Source organism: Nycticebus coucang, chromosome 16, assembly GCF_027406575.1.
Source record: "Nycticebus coucang isolate mNycCou1 chromosome 16, mNycCou1.pri, whole genome shotgun sequence".
Lineage (NCBI taxonomy): Eukaryota > Metazoa > Chordata > Mammalia > Primates > Lorisidae > Nycticebus > Nycticebus coucang.
In genome coordinates this window covers 407,223-432,168 of record NC_069795.1, presented here as the reverse complement: position 1 = coordinate 432,168, position 24,946 = coordinate 407,223, and the positions used below count along the sequence as shown (strand labels likewise).

Here is a 24,946-nt window from a genome sequence, read left to right as displayed (position 1 = left end):
TGCTCAGGGCATGGGGCCTTTGTTCCCGGTCTCCAGCTCCTGGTATGATACCAAGCAGGCTGCTGCTTGGGTGGCTCCTCTGCAGGGTGGGCCTCTCATGGGATGGCTGGGTGTTGATGACCACTCTCCCTTGGGAGGGTGGTCATGCCCTGGGGGATCCCACAGACCCAGGGTGGGAAGATTGTCAGGCCTGGCCTGGCTGGTCACTTGAGGTCTGTGGCCATGGGACGTCCAGGAAGAGCTCTAGGGTGGCAGGGGTCGGGCAGGGGCAGGACAGTGACAGGATAGAGAAGCATCGTCATCCCAGCAGCATGTCTCAGTGGCGCTGTACAGTGATTCTGGCACAGACCCCCATGGTGCAGGCCAGTGACCCAGAGGAGGGCCTTGAGGGTATGGCGGGTCAGGCTCCACACCTGGGTATTGTGGCGCCAGTGCAGCACGAACCCCCCTAGATCCAAGGAGCTGTGCACAGTGGGTACTGGGGGCTTGTCTGCCAGTCGTCCTGCTGTACCAAGGGTTGTGCTTGGCGTCAGGTTCCTGCCTGCTGGACACCTTTGCCCTCACTGCTCTTCTGAAGAGGACATAGGCTGGCGGTAGAGGATGTGCTGGGCCCACAGAACCAGCATGGGTGCTGGGACAATAGCCTCCGGCACCTGGCCTTTTGCCAGGCTTTGTGAGGTCACCTTGCAGACCCTGAGATATGCGTCAGGTGATAGGCAGGTGGGTCTGCCTGGGCGGCAGCTGGCTCAGGGTCACTACTGTGAGAGAGCAGTGGCTGCTGTGCTCACCTGAGGGCCTCCTGCAGCCCAGGGGCTAGGCAATACTGAACATACATTCCAAAGGGACCCTTTCGCGAGTGGCACCTGCCCTGTTGCTGAGTCAGCTCTGGACCCCTGAAGCTCAGAGCATCTTCTCCAGTGTGTTCAAAGGGCTCACTTAGGGTGGCCCTGGAGTCTGACTGTTCCTCCCCACCCTGCAGCACTGGCCGTGCTGCCTCTCCCTGGTGCTCAGGATGCAGCTGAGGAGGCTGACTGGGAGGTGGCTGCAAGAGACTTGGGTTTGGAAACTGAGCACAAAGTTGAACTTTCACTACTTCAGACTGAGCTCAAAGAAGAGATTAAACTCTTAAAAATAGAAAAAAGAAACTTACACGAGCAATTGCAGCATGAAATCCGTGTGAAGGAGGATCTGGAGCAGGTGAGCCTATGGCGCGTTCCCCCCCCCCACCCCCAAGCGGACCAGGGCAGGTACCACTTGGAGCCAGAGCCAAGGCCTGACTCAGATCATCTCAGGAGCTGACAGGAGGAGGCACCAGCTGGCGGTTGCTGCCTGCCTTCAGCCACCTTCTGATGTCATTCATCTGGGTGTCTTAGGTTAGGCCCAGCTTCCCTGGGCTCTTCCAGGTGACTGTTTTACATCTGTGAAAAATGCAGGCCCTGGCCCCTTTCTAGCCATTTTTGAGAAGGTAACAAAGTCACTGCCATGCCAGTGTAAATGTTGACAGAACGATAAAACAGATCGTGGCCCAGTTGCCTGGGCCTTGCCGCAGTGTTGGTGTGGTAGAAGCAGCGTGGGCTCGGGTTTTCATGCCTCGCCATCTCATGCTTAGAGTGGGTAATCATTTATATTGTTTCCTGCTCCTTTCACCCTCTTGCTGTTTCTTGTGAATGTCCTTTGGATTTTTCTTCATCCATCAAAACAGTTTGATAGGAAGCTATTATCACCTGCAAGTTTGATCACATGTGAATTTTTATTTATTTACTAAATTTTATTGAGATAGAGTCTCAGTTTGTCACCCTTGGTAGAGTGCTGTAGCATCACAGCTCAGCACCCTCAACTCTTGGGCTCAAGTGATTCTCTTGCCTCTGCCTCCCTAGTGGCTGAGACTATAGGTGCCTACCACAATGCCCGGCTATTTTTTGTTTGGTTGTTTGTTTAGCAGGCCTGGGCCAGGTTTGAACTCAACAGCCCTGGAGTATGTGACTGGCGCCTTAAGTACTGAGCTATGGGCGCCCACCCACATGTAAGTCTTTTTTTTTTTTGAGACAGAGTTTCACTGTGTCACCCTTGGTAGAGTGCTGTGGCATCACAGCTCACAGCAACCTCAAACATTGGGCTTAAGTGATACTCTTGCCTCAGCCTCCCAAATAGCTGGGACTACAGGCACCTGCCACAACACCTGGCTATTTTTTCTTGCAGTTGTCATTGTTGTTTAGCTGGCCCAGGCCGGGTTCAAACCCGCCAGCCTGGGCGTATGTGGCTTGTGCCCTACCTACTGAGCTACAGGCACCGCATACGCGTGAGTTTTTAATCTAAAGTGTTGCCAAGGACTTCAGGCAAGATAGGTCCCTGTGGCTGGTGTCTGGCTGGCAGCAGTAGGCTGGCTTTGGTCTGCACTCGTGCAGTCTTCCAGTCGCTGTCAACCCAGACAGATTTGCCCAAGGGACGTTTTAATGTTCACACCAATGTTTATTTCCCAGGTCTTCATTTTACCCACTAATATGCATCACCGGAGAGGTGTGGAATTATTTCTCTTTTTAATTTTGTTAATTTTTGCTTTGGGCATTTTGAAACTCAATATTATCACACATGTACACATTTATGATTGTAGTATCTTTCTGAAAAATTTACCCTTTTATCATTAGTTAAATGTTCCTTTTCCTTCCTATAGTATTTTATCTAGAAATCTACTTTTTTTCTTTTTTTTTTTTTGATTATTTTATTTTATTTATTTATTTTTTATTGTTGGGGATTCGTTGAGGGTACAATAAGCCAGGTTACACTGATTGTAATTGTTAGGTAAAGTCCCTCTTGCAATCATGTCTTGCCCCCATAAAGTGTGACACACACCAAGGCCCCCCCCATCCCTCTTTCTGCTTCCCCCTCCATAACCTTAATTGTCCTCATATCAAAATTGAGTACATAGGATTCATGCTTCTCCATTCTTGTGATGCTTTACTAAGAATAATGTCTTCCAATTCCTTTTTTTTTTTTGTGTGTGTGATTTTTGGCCGGGGCTGTGTTTGAACCCGCCACCTCCAGCATATGGGACCGGTGCCCTACTCCTTGAGCCACAGGCGCCGCCCATGTCTTCCACTTCCATCCAGGTTAATACGAAGGATGTAAAGTCTCCATTTTTTTTAATGGCTGAATAGTATTCCATGGTATACATATACCACAGCTTGTTAATCCATTCCTGGGTTGGTGGGCATTTAGGCTGTTTCCACATTTTGGCGATTGTAAATTGAGCTGCAATAAACAGTCTAGTACAAGTGTCCTTATGATAAAAGGATATTTTTCCTTCTGGGTAGATGCCCAGTAATGGGACTGCAGGATCAAATGGGAGGTCTAGCTTGAGTGCTTTGAGGTTTCTCCATACTTCCTTCCAGAAAGGTTGTACTAGTTTGCAGTTCCACTAGAAATCTACTTTTTCTTTTGTTAATAGTCATTCCCACCTTCCCACATATTTTATTTGCATAGTGTACCTTTTTATTCCATTTTACTTTTCTTTTTTTCCCCAGGCTCATGATTTATTGTACAAATTGAATATCACATGACGAGGTTACATTAGCTTCTCCAGGCATGGAGATGAAGTACAGTTTGGAATCCATTTATGTTGCTTAGTATCTGGAGTTGTTTTAGATGTTAACTTGAACTATAAGATTATCAAAGCAATGCTTCCATATTGGCCAGTACACAATACATTCTACCTGTGAGAGTATAAGAGTTGAATTATTGGGTGGTGCCTGTGGCTCAGTGAGTAGGGTGCTGGCCCCATATACTGAGGGTGGTGAGTTCAAACTCAACTCCGGCCAAACTGCAACAATAAAAAAAAAAACAACCTTAATTAAAAAAAAAAAAAGAGTTGAATTATTTTTTAATACCAGCAAACTAGAATTGGGCATCACTTTCTGGACCTGTCATGATTCCAGTTTCACCAAAGCCACAAATTCCACAGCAGAGCTCTTCAACTTTCTTAGCCAACTTTTGGTCCAGCCAGAAAAAGCCCTCTGCCCTCCATTTTACTTTTCAACCTATTCAAAATGAAGCGCTTTTCATGTGGGCAGCATATAGTTGGGTATTTTCTGATTTGTTCTGACAGTATCTGCCTTTTTCTTTTTTCTTGAGACAGTCTCGCTCTGTTGCCCACACTAGAGTGCAGTGGTGTTCATAGCTGACAGCAACCTCGGACTCCTGAGCTCAAGTGATCCTCCTTCCTCAGCCTCTTGAGTAGCTGGGACCACAGGCACCCACTACCATGCTTGGCTAGTTTTCTATTCTTAGTAGTGATGGTGTCGCTCTAGCTCAGGTTTGTCTTGAATTCCTGAGCTCAAGGGATCCACCTACCTCTGTCTCCCTGAGTGTTAGGATTGCAGGTGTGAGCCATCAGGTCCAGAGTTTATCATTAATTTTGAATTGTATCCTGGACATTGTAAATGGTGGGTTGGAGAGTGTGGATTCTCCACTGTTACTCCTCTGAAGAGTATTCTTTTTTATTTCAGGTTAATTTGAGGGTATAAAGAATTAGGTTACAATGTTTGCATTTGTTAGGTAGGCTCTTTATTGTAGTTGTGTCCTGCACCCAGGAGGTGTGCCAGATACCTTACATTGTGCCCCTTAATTGGGAGCACACCAGTCCCCCTTTCCCATTTTGAATTGAATCGAATTTTTCTCTTAATGTGGCGTGTATTAGATCCTGTACTGGCTTCATATTAGTATTGAGTACATTGGATACTTTCTTTTTCATTCTTGTGTTACTTTACTAAGAAGAACATGTTTCAACTCCATCCAGGTTATTACAGGTTAAACAGATGTAAAGGTTCCATCTTTTTATGGCTGAATAGTATGCCATGGTATACATACACCACAGTTTGTTAATCCATTCCTGGGTTGATGGGCATTTAGGTTGTTTCCAAATCTTGGTGATTGTAAATTAAGCAGCAGTAAACAATCTAGTGTAAATGTCCTTATGAGAAAATGACTTCTTTTCTTCTGTGTAGATGCTTAATAATGGGATTGCAGGATCAAATGGGGGGTCTATTTTGAGTTCTTTGAGGATTCTCCATACTTTTTTCCAAACTGCATGTGTTTGCAGTCCCACCAACAGTGTAAAAGTGTTCCCTTCTCTCCACATCCGGGCCAGCATCTGCAGCTTTGAGACTCTGAAGAGCAGTGGCTAGTGGTTCTGTGTGGACTGCAGTTGAGTGTCCGCACCGCCTGCTCTGCTGCCCTGTGTTGTGGTGTCACTGCAGCCCCTTTACCTGCCTGCTGGTGGCTTCTCCCCACACAGTATAGCTTAGGCCTGCCTGAGATCCAGGCAGGGTTTGTTCCCAGACACGATCCTAACTTTCCCTGTCTGGCTGTTCTTGTTCACACATCGTGGCACAACCCTACCCCAGTTCACCCAAGGTCCTAAAGAGGGAGCAGGGGTCACTGCTTTCCCCTGAGTGTGGACCCTTTCCTAGGTGTGCCTGCTTTTAGTTCTCTCCAGAGCCTCCGAAGTTTCTCACATTTTATTCAGAGTTTATGGTTGTCTCTGGGAAGCTTAGTTTGACTGGAGCTGCTGTGCCATCACCAGTGGTAGGACCCTAAACTTTATTACTGCTTCTGTCTTTAATTCCATGGTAGATTATACGTTTTATTTTTTTTTATTATTTTATTTTTTTGAGGCAGAGCCTCAAGCTATCAACCTGGGTAGAGTGCTGTGGCATCACAGGTCACAGCAACCTCCAACTCCTGGGCTCAAGTGAGTCTCCTGCCTCTGCCTCCCAAGTAGCTGGGACTACAGGTGCTCACCACAATGCCTGGCTATTTTTTGGTTATAGCTGTCGTTGTTGTTTGGCAGTCCTGGGCTGGATTCGAACCCGCCAGCTCCGGTGTATATGGCTTGTGCCTTAGCCGCTTGAGCCACAGGCCCTGAGCCTATACATTTTATTATTTATTATTTATTTTTATTTTTGTTATTTTTTAGATAGAGCCCCAAGCTGTCGCCCTGGTTAGAGAGCTGTGGCATCACAGCTCACAGCAACCTCCAACTCCTGGGCTCAAGCGATTCTCCTGCCTCAGCCTCCCAAGTAGCTGGGACTACAGGCACCCGCCACAATGCCTGGCTATTTTTTGGTTGCAGCCATCATTATTGTTTGGCAGGCCCGGGCTGGATTCGAACCCACCAGCTCAGGTGTATGTGGCTGGTGTCTTAGCCTCTTGAGCCATAGGTGCTGAGCCTATACATTTTGTTTTTTTTTTTTTTTTTTTTTGTAGAGACAGAGTCTCACTTTACGGCCCTCGGTAGAGTGCCGTGGCCTCACACAGCTCACAGCAACCTCCAACTCCTGGGCTTAAGCGATTCTCCTGCCTCAGCCTCCCGAGCAGCTGGGACTACAGGCGCCCACCACAACGCCCGGCTATTTTTTGGTTGCAGTTTGGCCGGGGCCGGGTTTGAACCCGCCACCCTCGGTATATGGGGCCGGCGCCTTACTGACTGAGCCACAGGCGCCGCCCTACATTTTGTTTTTAATAACTTAATTTTTAAATAAGGAGTTGAAGTCAGTTTTATATGCCTTTGTTTTGTTTCTTATTGATAATGTTTAGTGGTTTGTCAACCTGCTTTTGTCCTATTGAAAATCGGTATTTGCTTGTCACCTGCTTTCTCCTTCATCTCTCTGCCCTCAGAGACCTTTCAAAGTATGAGTTTCAGTTTATTACCTGCTTATTCCAGTTCTTTCTGTATCTCAAATCATGTGGCTCTCAGAAGACTTGAGCTCATCTCATCCTTTGCTCTCCTTGTTTCCTGGGTGCCTGACCCAGCTTCTACCATTGGCCCTGCGCCTGTCTGTGCTCTCTTATTAGTTTTTGTCAGCTCCAGAGATAGGACAGTCAGTTCTAGGTGCCAGCATGTGGAAAACATGTTATGCAGGATCCATTTCATTTTATTTAGTTTGAAATTAGTTTGTTCCTCTTAGGTTCCATGCATTCTTGACAACACGAGGAGCATTCCCACTGCTGCATTCTGCATAACCTCTGTGCACTGTGGAGTTTATGTCTTCAGAGATGGATTTGGGTTATTGCTTCTTCTGATTTTTTTTTTTTTTGCAGTTTTTGGCCAGGGCTGGGTTTGAACTCACCACCTCTGGTATATGGGGCTGGTACCCTACTCGTTTGAGCCACATGCGCTGCCCCTCTTCTGCTTTTTTTTGTTATAGACAGAATCTCACTATGTCACCCTCAGTAGAGTGCTGTGGCGTCACAGCTCACAGCAACTTCAAACTCTTGGGCATAAGTGATTCTCTTGCCTCAGCCTCCCAAGTAGCTGGGACTACAGGCACCTGCCACAAACGCCTATTTTTTTTGTTGTTGCAGTTGTCATTGTTGTTTAACAGGCCTGGGCTGGGTTTGAACCCGCCACCTCAGGTGCATGTGGCCGGTACCCTTAACCACTGAGCTACGGGCGCCGAGCCTGGGTCATTGCTTCCAGTGATCTTTTCCCCTAATTTCTTTCTCTTTAAATACAATTATGCTATCTGTAGGTAAAGCATAATTTACTTCAAGCCCACCAAGAAGAGCTAAATGAAGCAAAGGAGAAGAACCAACTAATGAAGCAGGAATTCAAACAGAAGGAAGCAGAGTGGAGAGTTAGGAGTGAGGGCCTGAAGAGAGATGCTGAGGAGAAGCTGGCTCTGCTGCTCCTCGACCTGAGGGAACAGGCCGCGCGGGAGCAGCGCTCACTGAGGAGCTGCTTTGAGCTACGGGAGGCAGAGATGAGGCAGCTGCAGGACCAGCAGGCCGCGCAGATCCTGGAGCTGGAGCGGTCGCTAGAGGAGCAGCAAGGCCGCCTGCAGCAGCTGGAGCAGGGATTGTCTGTGGATGAGGCTCCACTGTGCAGCCAGTGTGGCCCGGAGCTGCCCACGGCCCGGGCACAGGAGGATTGTGCCCTGCAGCTGATGCTGGCCCGGAGCAGGTGAGCAGCTGGGCATGTGGTCCTGGCAGGAGCTGTCTGCTGGTTCCCTGAGACCCAAATGGTGTCAGCTGAAGGCTGAGGAACAGGCCTGGGAGGATGTGCCGTGGGCTCTTAGCCAGCAGACGAGTCTGGGAGGAGGTGAAGCCAGGTGTGAGGGGCTGAGTTTGACCCTGAGTTAGCACAGGCAGTTCTGTCAATGGTCATGCCCAAACCCGCAGAGTTGCTCCTCGGGTGGACCTGAGGGCCATGGGTCACCTTATCAATGTTTTTTGTTTGCGTGTCTTAAAGTTTCAGTAGCAGAACCTTAAACCTCATTTTGGAGATGTTACGTGGACATGCAGTTTATCCATGTAAGGGTTTTTTTAATGTAAATGTAATTTTTTAAAATAAACATTTTTCCTGATGCATTCATACTCTCCTAAAGTTTTAAGTAGATTTAGAGCACAGTTGGGTTCTTTGCCTCTATTTGTGAGCCTCATCTATTAATGGAAAAAGACCCAAAGTCTAAAATAAAGAGGTTTGTTTGGAGCCCAGTGTGTGTGACCAGATGTAGCCGTGGAAGGTCCTAAGATCTCTGTTGCGCAGCTGGGTCACAACTTGGGCTGCTTCCTTCAGGGATTCAGAATCACATGTACAACCCTAAGTCGATACAGGGAAGTGAGCTGGTTTGGCCCGAAAAGGTGGGACATCCTGAAGCTGGGGTTACAGGTGATGGGTGGGTTTAAAGAGTGCTTGATTTGTTATTGGTTAAAGAAATGAAGCTTTGTCTAAAGATTTAGAACAGCGGATCTCAACCTGTGAGTTGCGACCCTTTAGGGATCGAACGACCCTTTTACAGGGGTTGCCTAAGACCATCCTGCATATCAGATATTAATATTACAATTCATAACAGTAGCAAAATTACAGTTATGAAGTAGCAACAAAAATAAGTTTATGGTTGGAGGTCACCACAACATGAGGAACTGTATGAAAGGGTTGTGGCATTAGGAAGGTTGAGAACCACTGACTTAGAATGTTTTAACTTAAGGAGTCTGCTAATCAGGGTTAGAGTCTGATGATGAGTCACAAAGGATGTCCCCAAATAGGGAGGGGTGTGATGAGGCATGTCTGCCTCAGTTCTCATGGCCAGAAGCTCAGTTTTAGGGCATTTTTCTGGGGTCCCCTGGACCAGGAGGGGTTCTATTCAGTCAGCTATGGGGTTAAGATTTTATTTTAGTTCATTGTGTGTGGCTGTGATGGCCCTGGCCATCCTTGTGGGGTCTTTGGACCTGCTATTCTTGTCTCTTCTCGTCTGTTCCCCGGAGTAGCGTTTAGGAACTCTGCCCTGGGGTTGGAGAGCTCACACCCAAGTCCATACCTCTAGGCTGCGCAAATGCAGTGAGATGTTCAGCCTTGAGAGACTTAGTGCCCTCACTCTGTGGTGAATGAGACGGTCTGTGGAAAACTGACACAGGGCTTTGGCAGATGGTGACGCACAAAGATCTTCACACCTCGTGTTGTCTGTGTGTCTCGTGTGCCTTGCGCTTCCCTAGGACTCTTCCAGGCCCAGGCTTCTTTGGCTCTTGGTCCTTTCCTATGGGTTCTGCTGCCTGCCCTGGGGCCTTTTTATTTCTCCTCTCCCTGCTGGGGTGCAGAGGTCGCTCCAGGGCTGAATGGTCAGGTGATGTGTCTGTAGTTTCTTGAGGTGTGTGTTGGTCCTCTCCCATGTGACCCGGCAACTCTGAGGCTCTTGCCCCTGAGCTCCTGTGCCTTCATGGGGCCCCTTCACGCCCCCACTCATCTCTCTCAGACTGTTGGTAGAAGAATGAGGAGTGAGGACATTTCACATCCAGGAATGGTGACTGGTTGGAGTGGAGTTTTTTGTTGGAAGTGTGGCCTGGTGTTCATGAGGATTGGTGCTTCAAGGCTGTGTTTTCGTCTGTGTTCACTTTGAATGTTACTTCAGGTTTTTAGAAGAACGTAAGGAAATCATGGAGAAGTTCAAGGTGGAACAAGATGCTTTCCTCCGGGAGGCCCAAGAGCAACACGCCCACGAGCTGCAGCTGCTCCAGGAGCGACACCAGCAGCACCTTCAGTCTGTGACGCAGGAACTGGAGGCCAGACACCAGGCTGAGCTTGGAGAGCTGGCAGCCTCCATGGAGAGTGAACAGCAGGCTCTGTTGGATGAGCATGTGGCTGAGCTACAGATAAAACATGCCAGCGAGGTCAGTGCCCTGGAGAGAAGGCACCTGTCAGACCTGGACTCTTTGGCGTCCCGCTATCTGTCTGAGATTGAGACTGCTCGAGAGGAGCACAGACGGGCCATTGTTCATTTGCGAACAGACTTCAAGGAGCAACTGCAGAAAAAGGATGCTTTTCACCAAATGAATTTGACGCAGGAGCTGGAGAAACTTCAGCGGGAACGTGACAAGGAGCTTCAGTCTGTGAAGGGCAGCCTGAGAGGTGGTGTGAGTGCTGGGCACGGCGACAGCCTGCAGGCCCTCCAGGTGAGGCGCTGGCCTGTACCCTATTGCCTATGTGTTTCCACTGCACGCTGAGCATGTGTGTGCATGGTCATGGGCATCCGTGTGGGTGTGTCTGCGTGTTGTGTTGTGAGTGGGCTCAGAACAGTAAGTTATAGGAGTTATTTTGATCACAGACTCCTTGACAAAGGCTTTGGCCCCTGGTCCCAGACTTGTGTAGGAGTCTTGTGTGAGCTATCGGCTTCCTGCAGGTGGAAGAAGCTGAACCATTCTCGTGCTCTGTACAGAGCATAATCTCCTGTATTGATGTGTCCTGAAATTAGACCCTTTTGTTACATTTCAAGAGTGGTGGCGGTCCATTTGGCAGGTATTTTAAGTTTTTAGCATGAAGGGGAGTTTCTATTGCCAAGGATCAGCATTGTTGACATGCCCAAGTGCCCAAGACTGTGTGTGGGCCGCACTCCCAGACTTAGGACCTGTCTCATCACACACACTTGGTTTTCTCCTCCCCACACTCAAGTCTTTAGAATGTTCTCTCCCCAAAGTGGACAGTGGAGCCACAGAGAGGGTTGGGCTTGCCTCCCTGTAGGGGAGAATGGGAGTTTCGGTCTTGGGGTTGATGGAAGTAATCAGAGCTGGCTCTGTGGCATGTAACAGCTGCTCTGTTGGGTATGAAGTCCATGCTCCAAGTTACAGAGCAGGTGGTAGGTGGATGTGAGCAGATGCTGACATGAACATGCTATCGGCCAGGATGGTGCCTGGGCTTCACAATGTTAGTTTATTGTTTGCTTTCATTCAGCTCTGGGTGAGAATGGAAGAAAAAAGGGGATTTTGCTCTAGTAGCGGTAAGGGTGTCATTTTTTGTTTCAGCTTCAGTGTTGTGTGCTCCCAGGCTAAGGTTCCTACAGAATAGGGCACGCCCAGGCTTTCTCTCGACAGGGGCGAGGGGTAGAGATACTTGCCTATCTCGGGCCTCTGCATCCTGTCCTTGGGTTCACTGGGTGTCAGGGCATGTGCCTCTCTTTTTCTTTTTCTTTTTCTTTCCTTTCTTTTCTTTTTGAGACAGAGTCTCACTAGGTCGCCCTCGGTAGAGAGTGCCATGGCATCACAGTTCATGGCAACCTCAAACTCTTGGGTTTAAGCGATTCTCTTGCCTTAGCCTCACAAGTAGCTGGGACTACAGGTGCCCGCCACAATGCCCGGCTGTTGTTTTTTTTTTGAGACAGAGTCTTAACTATGTTGCCCTCAGTAGAGTGCTCACAATTCACAGTAACCTCCAACTCTTGGGCTTAAGCGATTCTCTTGTCTCAGCCTCCCACATAGCTGGGACTACAGGCGCCTGCCACATGCCCGACTATTTTTTGTTGCAGTTGTCATTGTTGGTTAGCTAGCTCCGGCCAGGCTCCAACCCACCAACCTTAGTACATGTGGCTGGCGCTGTAACCGCTGTGCTACTGGCGCTGAGCCCCAGCTCTTTTTTTGTTGTAGATGTCATTGTTGTTTAGCAGGCCCTGGCTGGATTCAAACCTGCCAATCTCAGTGTACGTGGCTGGCTCCCTAACCATTGAGCTATGGGTACCAAGCCGACTCTCTTTTTCTTTTTGATACAGAGTCTTACTCTGTTGCCCGGGCTGGAGTGAAGTGGTGTCATCACAGCTCACTGCAACCTTGCACTACAGGGCTCAAGCGATCGTCCTAGGACTGCAGGCGCCTGCCACACCCAGCTTGGGATGTACTTCTTTTTTTTTTTTTTTTGTAGAGACAGAGTTTCACTTTATCGCCCTCGATAGAGTGCCGTGGTGTCACACAGCTCACAGCAACCTCCAGCTCCTGAGCTTAGGTGATTCTCTTGCCTCAGCCTCCCAGGTAGCTGGGATTACATGCACCCGCCACAATGCCCAGCTATTTTTTTGTTGCAGTTCGCTGGGACCTGCTTTGAACCCGCCACCCTTGGTGTATGGGGCTGGTGCCCTACTCACTGAACCACAGGCACCACCCGGATGTACTTCTTGAGAGAGAGTAGTGCCCTGTTGATGTATAGAGAGGTGTCTGTGCTGCTGGAAGGTGTCTTGAGCGGTAGGCCCTGTCATGTGGGATAGCAGTCCTTAGGTCTCACTTGGTCCTTAGATGTCACCTGGTTCTTAGGTGTCATGTAGTTCTTAGGTGTCATGTGGTTCTTAGCTGTCACGTGGTCCTTAGCTGTCACCTGGTTCTTACGTTCATGTGGTTCTTAGGTGTCATATGGTCCTTAGGTGTCAGCCATAGGTTCTACCTTCCATCACAGAAAAACTTACTGTGGAGAATAACACTTCTCTCCAAACTATGGATTTAAATTAGGTGTTCTTGGTTTATTTGGTTTGAATAAAATGAACTTTGTCTAAAAAAAAATTCAGAAAAGAGGAACATGCATTTCATCCCTGAAGTGTACTTTAAGCCATGGTTTAGCTGTTTTTTTTTTTTTTTTTTTTTTGAGACAGAGTCTCACTTTGTCATCCTCAGTAGAGTGCCATTGCATCACAGGTCGCAGCAACCTCAAACTCCTGGGCTCAAGTGATTCTCTTGCCTCACCCTCCCATGTAGCTGGGACTACAGGTGCCCACCACAATGCCCATAAATATATATATATATATACATATATATATATATACATATATATAATTTTATTTTATTTATTTATTTTTTAGAGAGGAGTCTTGCTGTTGCTCAGACTATTGTTGAACCTGTGAGCTCAGGTGATCCACCCACCTTGGCCTCCCAGAGTGCTAGGATTACAGGTGTGAGCCACTGCACCTGGCCCATGGTATAGCTTTAATAGTGGAAAAAGTAGTTGTAGGAAGTGTGGGGAAGACCCACACTGGATGGGGGCGCCCACTGGAGGGGAACTGGTTGTGGTCCAGGACAGGGTAGGTGCCAGCAGACCTGCAGGGGCTTGGTAACATGCAAAGCTGAGATATGATGGCAGCAAGTAGAGCAGGCCAAGCCCCGGGGTGCACAAAAGCGGCTCCTACTGTGGCCTCTGGCTTTTGCCCTGCCCCTGAGGCTTTACCAGTACTGCTGTGCTCACAGATACCTCAGCGGCTGTGGGTCATGGGTGCTGTGGGGAGAGGGTGTGGAGAGTGCCTGCTTCACAGGACAGAGCAGACAGATGCCAGCAGGAGCCCTGGGAGGGGGCCGAGCCTATGTTGGAGGTAGCTGGCCAACCACGAGGGCCATGTGCTGTGGTGAGTGGCCTGGGGCAGAGCCCTGGGGGTGCAGAGGGAGGCTCAGTTCTTCCAGGGTGTGGTGTGGGGTCTGGGGTTTGCTGGGCAAACACCAGGCTACTGCTGAACAGGAGGCTTCCCCTACAGGAAGAGCAAACTCAGTCTGGGGCTGCCGTGGTGCTTGTGACTTGTGTCAATGCAGAGCATGTCCCCACCCTTTTAAAAATCCACACAGAATATGAATTTTTCCAGACCTTGTATGTCAAGAGTATCTGTAAGCATTTACGTCAGATTACGTTGCACAAAGTCAGCACAATGATTGGAGCTCTTCTGATGCTGGGGCTGCCATGGAAGGGCCTGGCCACGGTCTCTGCCATCCCTGTGGGCCTTCGTCCCTAGTTCCTTGAGTCTTTGTGGATGGAACTCCCATTAGCAGGGTCTCCGAGAGCAGATCTGCACACCCCCGCCACACCTGCCATGAGCACACAACATGTGAATGCACGAATCACATACTGCAAGTGCAGAGGGCACACATTGTTCTGGACCCCACCTTCACATCCAGGAGGTCCCTGGATTCCATCTGGGGATGCTTGAGTCCTCCAGTCCCTGTGGGTGGCGGGTGAGAGACTTTGCATGTAGAGTGTTGTCAATAATTGGTTTTTTATTTGAAGCATTATTCACAAATATATTGACATAATTAGTTTTTTATTTTTTTAATTGTCGGGGATTCATTGAGGGTACAAGAAACCAGGTTACACTGATTGCATTTGTTAGGTAAAGTCCCTCTGACAATCGTGTCTTGCCCCCAAAAGGTGTGGCACGCACCAAGGTCCCACCCCCTCCCTCCTTTCCTCTCTCTGCTCTTCCTTTCCCCACCCCTCCCTCCTTTCTCTCTCTGCTCTTCCCTTCCCTTACCCCCACCATGTCCTTAATTGTCATTATTTGTCCTCATATCAAAATTGAGTATGTAGGATTCTCCATTCTTGTGACGTTTTACTAAGAATAATGTGTTCCACTTCTATACAGCTTAATACAAGGATGTAAAGTCTCCATCTCTTTTTTTTTTTTTATTGTTGGGGATTTATTGAGGGTACAATAAGCCAGATTACACTGATTGCAATTGTTAGGTAAGTCCCTCTTGCAATCATGTCTTGCCCCCATAAAGTGTGACACACAACCAAGGCAAGTCTCCATTTTTTTTAATGGCTGAATAGTATTCCATGGTGTACATATGCCACAGCTTGTTAATCCATTCCTGGGTTGGTGGGCATTTAGGCTGTTTCCACATTTTGGTGATTGTATATTGAGCTGCGATAAACAGTATAGTGCAAGTGTCCTTATGATAAAAGGAGTTTTTTCCTTCTGGGTAGATGTCCAGTAATGGGACTGCAGGATCAAATGGGAGGTCTAGCTTGAGTTCTTTGAGGGTTCTCCATACTTCCTTCCAAAAAGGTTGTATTAGTTTGCAGTCCCACCAGCAGTGTAAAAGTGTTCCCTTCTCTCCACATCCGTGCCAGCATCTGCAGTTTTGAGATTTTGTGCTGTGGGCCATTCTCACTAGGGTTAGATGGTATCTCAGGGTGGTTTTGATTTGCATTTCTCTAATAAATAGATGAGCGTTTTTTCATATGTTTGTTAGCCATTCATCTGTCTTCTTTAGAGAAGATTCTATTTCATGTCTTTTGCCCATTGATATATGGGATTGTTGGCTTTTTTCATGTGGATTAATTTGAGTTCTCTATAGATACTAGTTATCAAGCTTTTGTCTGATTTAAAATATGCAAATATCCTTTCCCATTGTGTAGGTTGTCTATTTGCTTTGGTTGTTGTCTCCTTAGCTGTACAGAAGCTTTTCAGTTTAATGAAGTCCCATTTGTTTATTTTTGTTGTTGTTGCAATTGCCATGGCAGTCTTCTTCATGAAGTCTTTCCCCAGGCCAGTATCTTCCAGTGTTTTTCCTATGCTTTCTTTGAGGATTTTTATTGTTTCATGCCTTAAATTTAAGTCCTTTATCCATCTTGAATCAATTTTTGTGAGTGTAGAAAGGTGTGGGTCCAGTTTCAGTCTTTTACATGTGGATATCCAGTTCTCCCAACCCCATTTATTGAATAGGGAGTCTTTCCCCCAAGGTATGTTCTTGTTTGGTTTATCAAAGATTAGGTGGTTGTAAGATGTTAGTTTCATTTCCTGGTTTTCTGTTCTGTTCCAAATGTCTGTGTCTTTATTTTTGTGCCAGTACCATGCTGTCTTGATCACTATGCTTTGTACTACATCCTAAAATCTGGTATGGTGATGCCCCTAGCTTTATTTTTATTACTAAGAACTGCCTTAGCAATATGTTTTTTTTTTTCTGGTTCCATACAAAACGCAGAAACATTTTTTCCAAATCTTGAAAGTACAATGTTGGTATTTTAATAGGAATGGCATTGAATAGGTAGATTGCTTTGGGAAGTATAGACATTTTAACAATGTTGATTCTTCTCAGCCATGAGCATGGCATGTTCTTCTATTTGTTAATATCCTCTGCTATTTCCTTTCTTAGGATTTTATAATTTTCTTTATAGAGGTCCTTTACCTCCTTTGTTAGGTATATTCCTAGGTATTTCATTTTCTTTGAAACTATGGTGAAGGGAGTTGTGTCCTTTTTTTTTTTTTTGGTAGAGACAGAGTCTCACTTTATGGCCCTCGGTAGAGTGCCGTGGCCTCACACAGCTCACAGCAACCTCCAACTCATGGGCTTAAGCGATTCTCTTGCCTCAGCCTCCCAAGTAGCTGGACTACAGGCGCCCGCCACAACACCTGGCTATTTTTTGGTTTTTTTGCAGTTTGGCCGGGGCCGGGTTTGAACCCGCCACCCTCAGTATATGGGGCCGGCGCCCTACCGACTGAGCCACAGGCGCCGCCCCGGGAGTTGTGTCCTTAATTAGCCTCTCATCTTGACTGTTATTGGCGTATACAAAGGCAATTGACTGTGGACACTGATTTTATATCCTGAGACATTACTGTATTTTTTGATGACTTCCAGGAGTCTTGTGTTTGAGTCTTTGGGGTTCTCTAAGTATAAGATCATGTCGTCAGCAAAAAGGGAGAGTTTGACCTCCTCTGCTCCCATTTGGATTCCCTTTATTTCATTGTCTTGCCTAATTTTATTGGCTAGAACTTCTAGCACTATGTTGAAAAGTAATGGTGACAGAGGACAACCTTGTCTGGTTCCAGTTCTAAGAGGAAAAGCTTTCAGTTTTACTCCATTCAGTAAAATATTAGCTGTGGGTTTGTCATAGATAGCTTCAATCAGTTCCAGAAATGTGCCACCTATGCCTATACTCTTCAGTGTTCTATTATTTATTTACTTATTTATTTATTTTATTAAGTCTTTTGTACATAGATCATAAATACATTTATGCCATTTTCTTTTTTCTTTTTTTGGAGAGACAGAGTCTCACTTTATGGTCCTCGGTAGAGTGCCGTGGCCTCACACAGCTCACAGCAACCTCCAACTCCTGGGCTTAAGCGATTCTCTTGCCTCAGCCTCCCGAGTAGCTGGGACTACAGGCGCCCGCCCCAATGCCCAGCTATTTTTTGGTTGCAGTTTGGCAGGGGCCGGGTTTGAACCCGCCACCCTCAGTATATGGGGCCGGTGCCTTACTGACTAAGCCACAGGCACCGCCCTCCATTTATGCCATTTTCAATGTGTTGGTTCTTTGTACAAATTGGAGTGCTTACATCATACTAATCAACATAGCTTTCACATCATTTACCCAATTATAGTATTAGGACATTTGTGTTCTACACATGATAGATCCAACTTGTACTTGCAATGTGCTCCATAGGTGTGTTCTAATTAGAAAAGGATGCTGGATTTTATTGAATGCTTTTTCTGCACCTATTGAGGGGATCATATGGTCTTTATTTTTGCTTCTGTTAGTATGGTAGATAACGTTTATGGACTTGCGTATGTTAAACCAGCCTTGTATCCCTGGGATGAAACCTACTTGATCATGATGTATGACTTTTTTGATGATAAGCTGTAATCTATTGGCTAGGATTTTGTTGATAATTTTTGTATCTATATTCATTAATGAAATTGGTCTGAAATTCTCCTTTTTAGTTGGGTCTTTTCCTGGTTTTGGTATCAGGGAGAAGTTTGCTTCACAGAACATGTTGGGGAAGATTCCTTCCTCTTCAATTTTTTGGAATAATTTCTGTAGTACGGGAATAAGCTCTTCCTTGAAGGTTTGATAGAATTCTGGTGTGAAGGCTTTGGACAAGGGCATTTTTTTGTTGGAAGATTTTTTTATTGTTTAATCTCAGTGCATGAAATAGGTCTGTTCAGGAGCTTTGTTTCTTCCTGGCTAAGTCTAGGGAGAGGGATTTTTGATCCATTTCTTTCACATCGTCAAATTTCTGGGCATAGCATTGCTGGTAGTATTCAGAGATGATCTTTTGTATATCTGTGGCATCAGTTGTTATTTCCCCTTTATCATTTCTGATTGAGGTTACTAGAGATTTTACTTTTCTATTTCTGGTTAGTCTGGCCAAAGGTTTATCTATTTTATTTATTTTTTCAAAAAACCAACTCCTTGTTTCATTGAATTTCTGAATGATTCTTTTGTTTTAATTTCATTGATCTCTGATTTAATTTTGGATATTTCTTTTCTTCTACTGGGTTTAGGCTTAGATAGTTCTTCTTTTTCCAATTCCATAAACTGGCTTGTGAGTTTGTTGATGCTCTCTCTTTCTGTTTTTCAAATGTAGGCATCTAAAGGGATAAATTTTCCTCTCAAAACTGCTTTTGCAGTATCCCACAGGTTTGGGTAGCTTGTGTCTTCATTGTTGTTATGCTCAAGGAAGTTAGTGATTTCCTTTTATTTCTTCCTGCACCCATCTGTTATTCAACAGAAGATTGTTTAATTTCCATGCCTTTGTGTGGAGTTGAATGTTTTTGTTGGAGTTGATTTCCACCTTTAGTGCCTTGTGGTCTGAGAAGATCCAAGGTAAAATTTCAATTCTTTTGTTTCTGTTGAGGTTTGTTTTCTGGCCTAGGATATGATCAATTTTGGAGAATGTTCCATGTGGGGATGAGAAGAATGTATATTCTTTATCTTTGGGATGGAGCGTTCTATATGCTTCTATCAAGCACAGTTGTTCTAGGGTCTCATTTAAGTCCCTTGTATCTTTGTTTAATTTCTGTTTAGAGCATCTGTCCAACTCTGTAAGAGGAGTGTAAAAGTCCCTTGTTATTCTGGTATTATGGGATATCATATTGCTCAGACTTAGTAAGATTTGTGTCAAGAATCTGGGAGCATTTACGTTGGGCACATAAATATTTAGAATTGAGGGCGGCGCCTGTGGCTCAGTCCGTAGGGCGCCGGCCCCATATACCGAGGGTGACGGGTTCAAACCCGGCCCCGGCCAAACTGCAACCAGAAAATAGCCAGGCGTTGTGGCGGGCACCTGTAGTCCCAGCTACTTGGGAGGCTGAGGCAAGAGAATCACTGAAGCCCAGGAGTTGGAGGTTGCTGTGAGCTGTGTGAGGCCACGGCACCTCTACTGAGGGCCATAAAGTGAGACTCTGTCTCTAAAAAAAAAAAAAATATTTAGAATTGAAACATCTTCTTGTTGTATTTTTCCCTTGACCAATATAAAGTGACCATCTTTGTCTTTTTTGACTTTAGTTGCTTTAAATCTACATGTATCTGAAAATAAGATTGCAACTCCTCTTTTCTTCTGAATTCCGTTTGCCTGAAAAATTGTCTTTCAACTCTTAACTCAGAGTTAATTTGTCTTTTGAAGCCAGGTGTGTTTCCTGCAGAAAGCAAATGGAGGGCTCGTGTTTTTTAATCCAGTCAGCCAATCTATGCCTCTTCAGTGGGGAATTCAAGCCATTTACATTTATTGAGATAATTGATAATGTTATGCCCAGATCGTGAAGTCCCCAAAGACCACCAGGGAGCCGAGTCTGATGCAAAAGCAAAAGAGCTTTTATGTAAGCTTGAGCCTGGACTCTCAGGGGCCCCGGTGCAGCGGGTCCGAACTGATAGTCCTGAACTCCGGGGGTCTGGGGTTTTTATTGTGGTTACAGTGAGGAAGGGGGGTTTCCAGTGAGGCTACCCCGGAATTGGCTAATTCTCAAAGGGCAAGCTTGGCTACTTGCTTATTGGCTGAGCCTGGGGTACTTCCTAATTAGGGCAGCTTGTGGTTAGATATGTGTCTTAACTGTCAAGCTGCGGTTTTTCTTAGTCTGTAGGTGGCTCACAGAAAATGCAAAATGGCAACTTTTGTACAAAATGGAGCCACTCCTGTCCTCTTAATAAGTGTGGTAGTTTTCTATTCATCTTATTTTCTGGGAGTCCATAGCTTAGTTTTATCTTTCGCATCATTGTAGAAGTTAGGCTCTGTCCTTTAATTGCTGAGTTCTTACTTTGCTGTTGATCCATTGTGGTGGTCAGTGTGCAGAACAGGTTGAAGTATTTCCTGTAGAGCTGGTCTGGTTGTGGCGAATTTCCTCAATGTTTGTATATTGGTAAATGATTTGATTTCTTCGTCAATTTTAAAGCTTAGCTTAGCAGGATATAAAATTCTGGGCTGGAAATTGTTCTGTTTAAGTAGATTAAAGGTAGATGATCATTGTCTTCTTGCTTGGAAAGTTTCATTAGAGAAGTCTGCAGTCACCCTGATGGATTTGCCCCTGTAGGTCAACTGGCACTTACTCCTGGCAGCCTGAAGAATCTTTTCTTTTGTCTTGACTTAGGACAGGTTCATCACAATGTGTCTGGGAGAAGCTCAGTTAGAGTTGAGGCGACCTGGGGTCCAATATCCCTCTGAAAGGAATGTGTCAGAGTCTTTGGTGATATTTGGGAAATTTTCATTTATAATATTCTCTACTATGGCTTCCATTCCCCTGGGGCATTCTTCGTCCCCTTCTGGGATACCTATAACTCGTATGTTTAAAGCTTCCTAAAGTCCCATAATTCTGTCAGTGAACGTTCTGCTTTCTCTCTTCTTTTCTGCCTCTTTAACTATCTGAGTTATCTCAAGAGTTTTGTCTTCTACCTCTGAGATTCTTTCTTCTGCATGTTCTAATCTGTTGTTGATACTTTCTATTGCATTTTTAAGTTCCCTAATTGACTGCTTCAGTTCCTTAAGCTCTACTATATCCTTTCTGTATTCTTCATATCGTTCATGTCTTACTTGATTCTGTTTTTGGATTTCCTTTTGGTTATTTTCCACTTTGTCAGCAGTTTCCTTCATTGTTTCCATCATTTCCTTCATTGTTTTCATCACCTATATTCTAAATGCCCTTTCTGTCATTTCTTACATTTCTTCCTAGGTGGAATCCTCTGTAGTAGCTACCTCACAGTCCCTTGTGAGGGTTGCTCTGGACTGGTTTTTTATGTTGTCAGGATTTTTCTGCTGATTCTTCCTCGTGAGTGTTTTCTTTTATCTGTTTCCTTGCTCTAATTTTTCTTTCACTTCCTCTTGCTCTTTAAGTTGCCATGCCTCTGGACTAGGGTTTTGATGAGTCCTTTGGTACAGGACCAGAAGGATGAGACGGTTGAAGAGCAAGAAGGGAAAAAAGAAAGAAAGAAAAATGAGAAAAGAGAGGAGGTAGGTAAAAGGGAATACTGACAGAAAGAAGAGAGGCACAGAAAGAGAGAGATAGGAGCAATATAGGTGTACAGTAGGGTACTTTGACTCAACCTAAAAAAACCCCAACCTCTGGGGGTGCTGGGTGCGAGGTTCCCTTGAGGTCAGCGCTCTTTGCTAGCCTGTTTGGACACAGTACCCCACCTCCACCAAGTAGAGAGAAAAGACAAAAATACTATAAATCGAACCCAAACAAGCAAACTGAATACTTTATAGGATAAAATTGGGGGAAAAAAAACAAATAATAGGGGCAGAAACACTAGCAAAAATGAAGTTGTAATTGTTGAAAAAGGCAACAATGGGAAATTATATTTTAACTATAAAAATGAACGAAAAACAGCAAAGAAAAGAAAAATCTATGGGGAAAATGTTGAAATTAAAAAACAAAACAACAACAACAACAAAAAAAAAAAAAAGAAAAAGAAAACCAAAAAGAAACAGTATATATATCTTGCTGAATATTGTCTGGGCACCAGGTGATCTTCTGGGGTGTGAGATGTTAATCACAATGCTGATACACCTGTACGAGATAGAGACTGGAGGCCTCTGCTGATTTCTCAAAACTCGCAGGGTGGAGAGCCTATATTTCTCCTCAGCCCTCTTATAAGGCACTTTAAACTGGTAAATGTGTCTAAGCAGAAGCTTTCCCAGGAAAGTGCTTGTGGCTGGGATCACTCCTAAAGTGGCTATCCACTTACCCAGTGTGCCAAAACCAGTCTCACTCTGTGCCCCTGAGGGCTAAGGCTGTAAGGCGTCTCAGTTCCCACCTTTAGGCTGCTCAGTCACTAGATTACTACCTCCTGCCTAATCTTGCACTGCAACCCTGAGGGCGGAGCTTGCTGGGACAGTTCTCCCACAATGGCTCTGCGCACCCCACAGCCCAACACTATTAGCTTCGTCTGGCTCAGTGGCTCAGTCTGGGGCCCTAGACAATGCTTAAAGTCCTCCACACTCTTGCCCAAGTTCTCTCAAGGTAGTTCAACTGAGTGCCAAGTCCAAAGAAACCAAAGCAGCTCACAGGTAAGGCCTTTCCAGTTTGCAGTCTCACTGCTGCTGTACTCACAGCCACCGGCAGCATTAGACTGAACACACGCAACCACTAGCCAGTTCTCCACTGCTTTTGTCCTTCTCATGGGGTCCAGAAGTCTCTCACTGACTCCCTGTGTCCTCAAAGGGATATTTACAGGTGGATCCCACCAGCCAGAGATGCCTGGAGTCTTGTCTCCTGAGACTCAACTGTGCCCAGTTGCAAGGAAGCTGTTACTCGGCCGCCATCTTGCCCCCACCCCCTTTTTTTGCAGTTTTTGGCTGGGGCTGGGTTTGAACTCGCCACCTCTGGCATATAGGGCCGGTGCCCTACTCCTTTGAGCCACAGGCACTGCCTGAGATGATTAGTTTTTGTAAAGATTATTCCTAGGGGACATTTAAAATAAGACATGCTAATATCTTATTTTTACCATAGAAGAAGGCCCTTGCATTGGCCCAGGTTTACTAGATTAATGGTTTCTTTCCTTAGTTATATGTCACATGTCTCCTGATCTCTGGAATTGGAATTGAAATTGAAATTGTGTCTTCACATGGAAATTCTTAGAGTGAGAATGAGAGGAGATTACAGAGACAAGGGGAAGCATCCAGTGAAAGTTAGACTTCTCCCCTCTGGCTAAGGAACTTCAAGAAATTGTCAGTGAGATTGTTCCTTTCTCTCCTTGGACCGTTGAAATGTAGCCCTGAGGGGTGTCATGGGTGTGGGGGGCAGGTCACTGGGAGCCTCCAGGACCTTCTGGGTCAGGGTCTTAAAGTCTGGTGGTTCTTATCACTGACGTTCCTGCCTCTTCTGCCTCTGTAGAAAGGCAGTTTTGTGAGAACCCCTGAGAAGGCTGGGTCTGTTCACCTGTGGGCAGGTGCCTAAGGCCCCACGTGGTTTATGGAGGGGCCTGAGAAGCAGCTCTCCATGGGCCGCTGGTGCCCTGGCGCTGCCCTGAGACCCACTGCTGTGCCTGGGGTGCTTAGTAATTCTCTAGAAAAATCAGACTCTGTCCTCTCCCTTTACTGAAGATTATTGCTAAAGACATTCTGCCCGATTGTTGATGTCTCCTTTGCCCCTTTGTCTGTTTGTAATCTCTCTCTTTTTGTGTGAGAACCGAGATTTTGGCTTAGCACTTTGCTCTTCTGTGCGACAGGGTGTCTCTGGGTGTCTTTGTGAGTCTGGGTGTCTCTGTGACTGAGCATCTCTGTGAGACTGGGTATCTCTGGGTGTCTCTGTGTGACTGGGTATCTTTGGGTGTCTCTGGGCATCTCCGTGTGACTAGGTGTCTCTGTATGAGTGGGTGTCTGTGTGACTGGGCATATCTGTGAGATTGAGGATCTCTGTGAGTCTAGGTATCTCTGTGTGACTGGGTATCTCTTGTGCACTGGACATCTTTGGTTGTCTGGGTATCTCTGTGCAACTGGGCGTCTTCGTGTGACCAGGTGTCTTTGTGTGACTAAGCACCTCTGTGAGGCTGGGTGTCTCTGTGTGACTGAGCATCTGTGTGAGGCTGGCTATCTTTGGGTGTCTCTGTGCGACTGGGCTTCTCTGAGTGTCCCTGTGTGACTGGGTATCTCTTTGTGCCTCTGTGCGACTGGGTGTCTTTGGGTGTTTCTGGGTATCTCTTGTGTGACTGGGCATCTCTGTGTGTCTAGGTGTCCCTGTGTGACTGGGTATCTCTTTGTGCCTCTGTGCAACTGGGTGTCTCTTTGTGCCTCTGTGCGACGGGGTGTCTCTTTGTGCCTCTGTGGGACTAGACGTCTTTGTGTGACTGTATGTCTCTGTGTGACTGGGAGTCTCTGGGCCTCTCTGTGGGACTGGGTGTCTCCGTGTACCCTGGGTACCTGTGTGAGTATGTCCCTGGGTCTCTGTGTGACTGTATGCTGTGCCTTGAGTGTTTCTGTGTGACTGTGCCCCTGGGTGTCTCTGTGTGACTCTGTACCCTAGGTGTGTCTCTGTGTGACTGTGTGCCTGGGTATCTCTGTATGACAGTGTACCCTGGGTGTCTTTGCTGTGAGGTATGCTTGTTAAGTGCTACTGTAGGTAATTTTTTTTTTTTTTTTTATCTAGCTGAAACTAATTAGGCTGTGGGATATAGAATGTGCTGTTATTTAAGGTTATTTTAAGTTAACTTTTTGTAGGGATATGTGGACATATATAGAAGTAGAACAATTACCATCTGGTCCCACCATCCAGTGGGGTGCACAGTGCTTGCCCCCCCACCCCCCACCCACTTTCATCTGCACAATTCAGAGTCTGTACAATGGTGTCCCCAAATAACACGACCATAGTCCATTTTAACAGCAATCCCTTAGTTCTACCACCTCTTCCTAGCTGGATGTTCAGATCAGGGCCACAGGGGCCTACTGGCCTCTCTCCTGCAGCTGTCCCAAGAGCCTGCTGACCACGATGAGTTGGGCCTGTGTGCTGAGAGCGCTCCTGAGTGGCCTTTTCTCAGGCCTCGCCCTGCAGATGGATGACATATAAGGCTATTCTGAGCATCTACTGGGGTGCCAGGGTCATTGTCCCAAAATAGGGACACGCTGTCCTCCTCTGCCTATGCCTCATCTGGCCTCAGATGCCCTGGGTGCTGGTGAGAGACTCCCCGAACATTTGCTTAGAAGGGATTGAATTACTTTCCAGGGGGTTGCCT

The 24,946-nt window shown here is 46.2% G+C and overlaps 1 protein-coding gene across 2 annotated transcripts in view; it reads left to right on the top strand.

Annotated features, from left to right (window-relative positions):
• Positions 1-24,946, top strand: part of PCNT (pericentrin) — a 148,762-nt gene that overhangs the window by 42,347 nt on the left and 81,469 nt on the right. For both annotated transcript variants that reach the window (XM_053564663.1, XM_053564662.1), the window contains exons 12-14: positions 980-1,197; positions 7,527-7,957; positions 9,903-10,443. In XM_053564663.1, the coding sequence (XP_053420638.1) occupies positions 980-1,197; positions 7,527-7,957; positions 9,903-10,443 (1,190 nt within the window). The remainder of the gene's footprint in view (positions 1-979; positions 1,198-7,526; positions 7,958-9,902; positions 10,444-24,946) is intronic.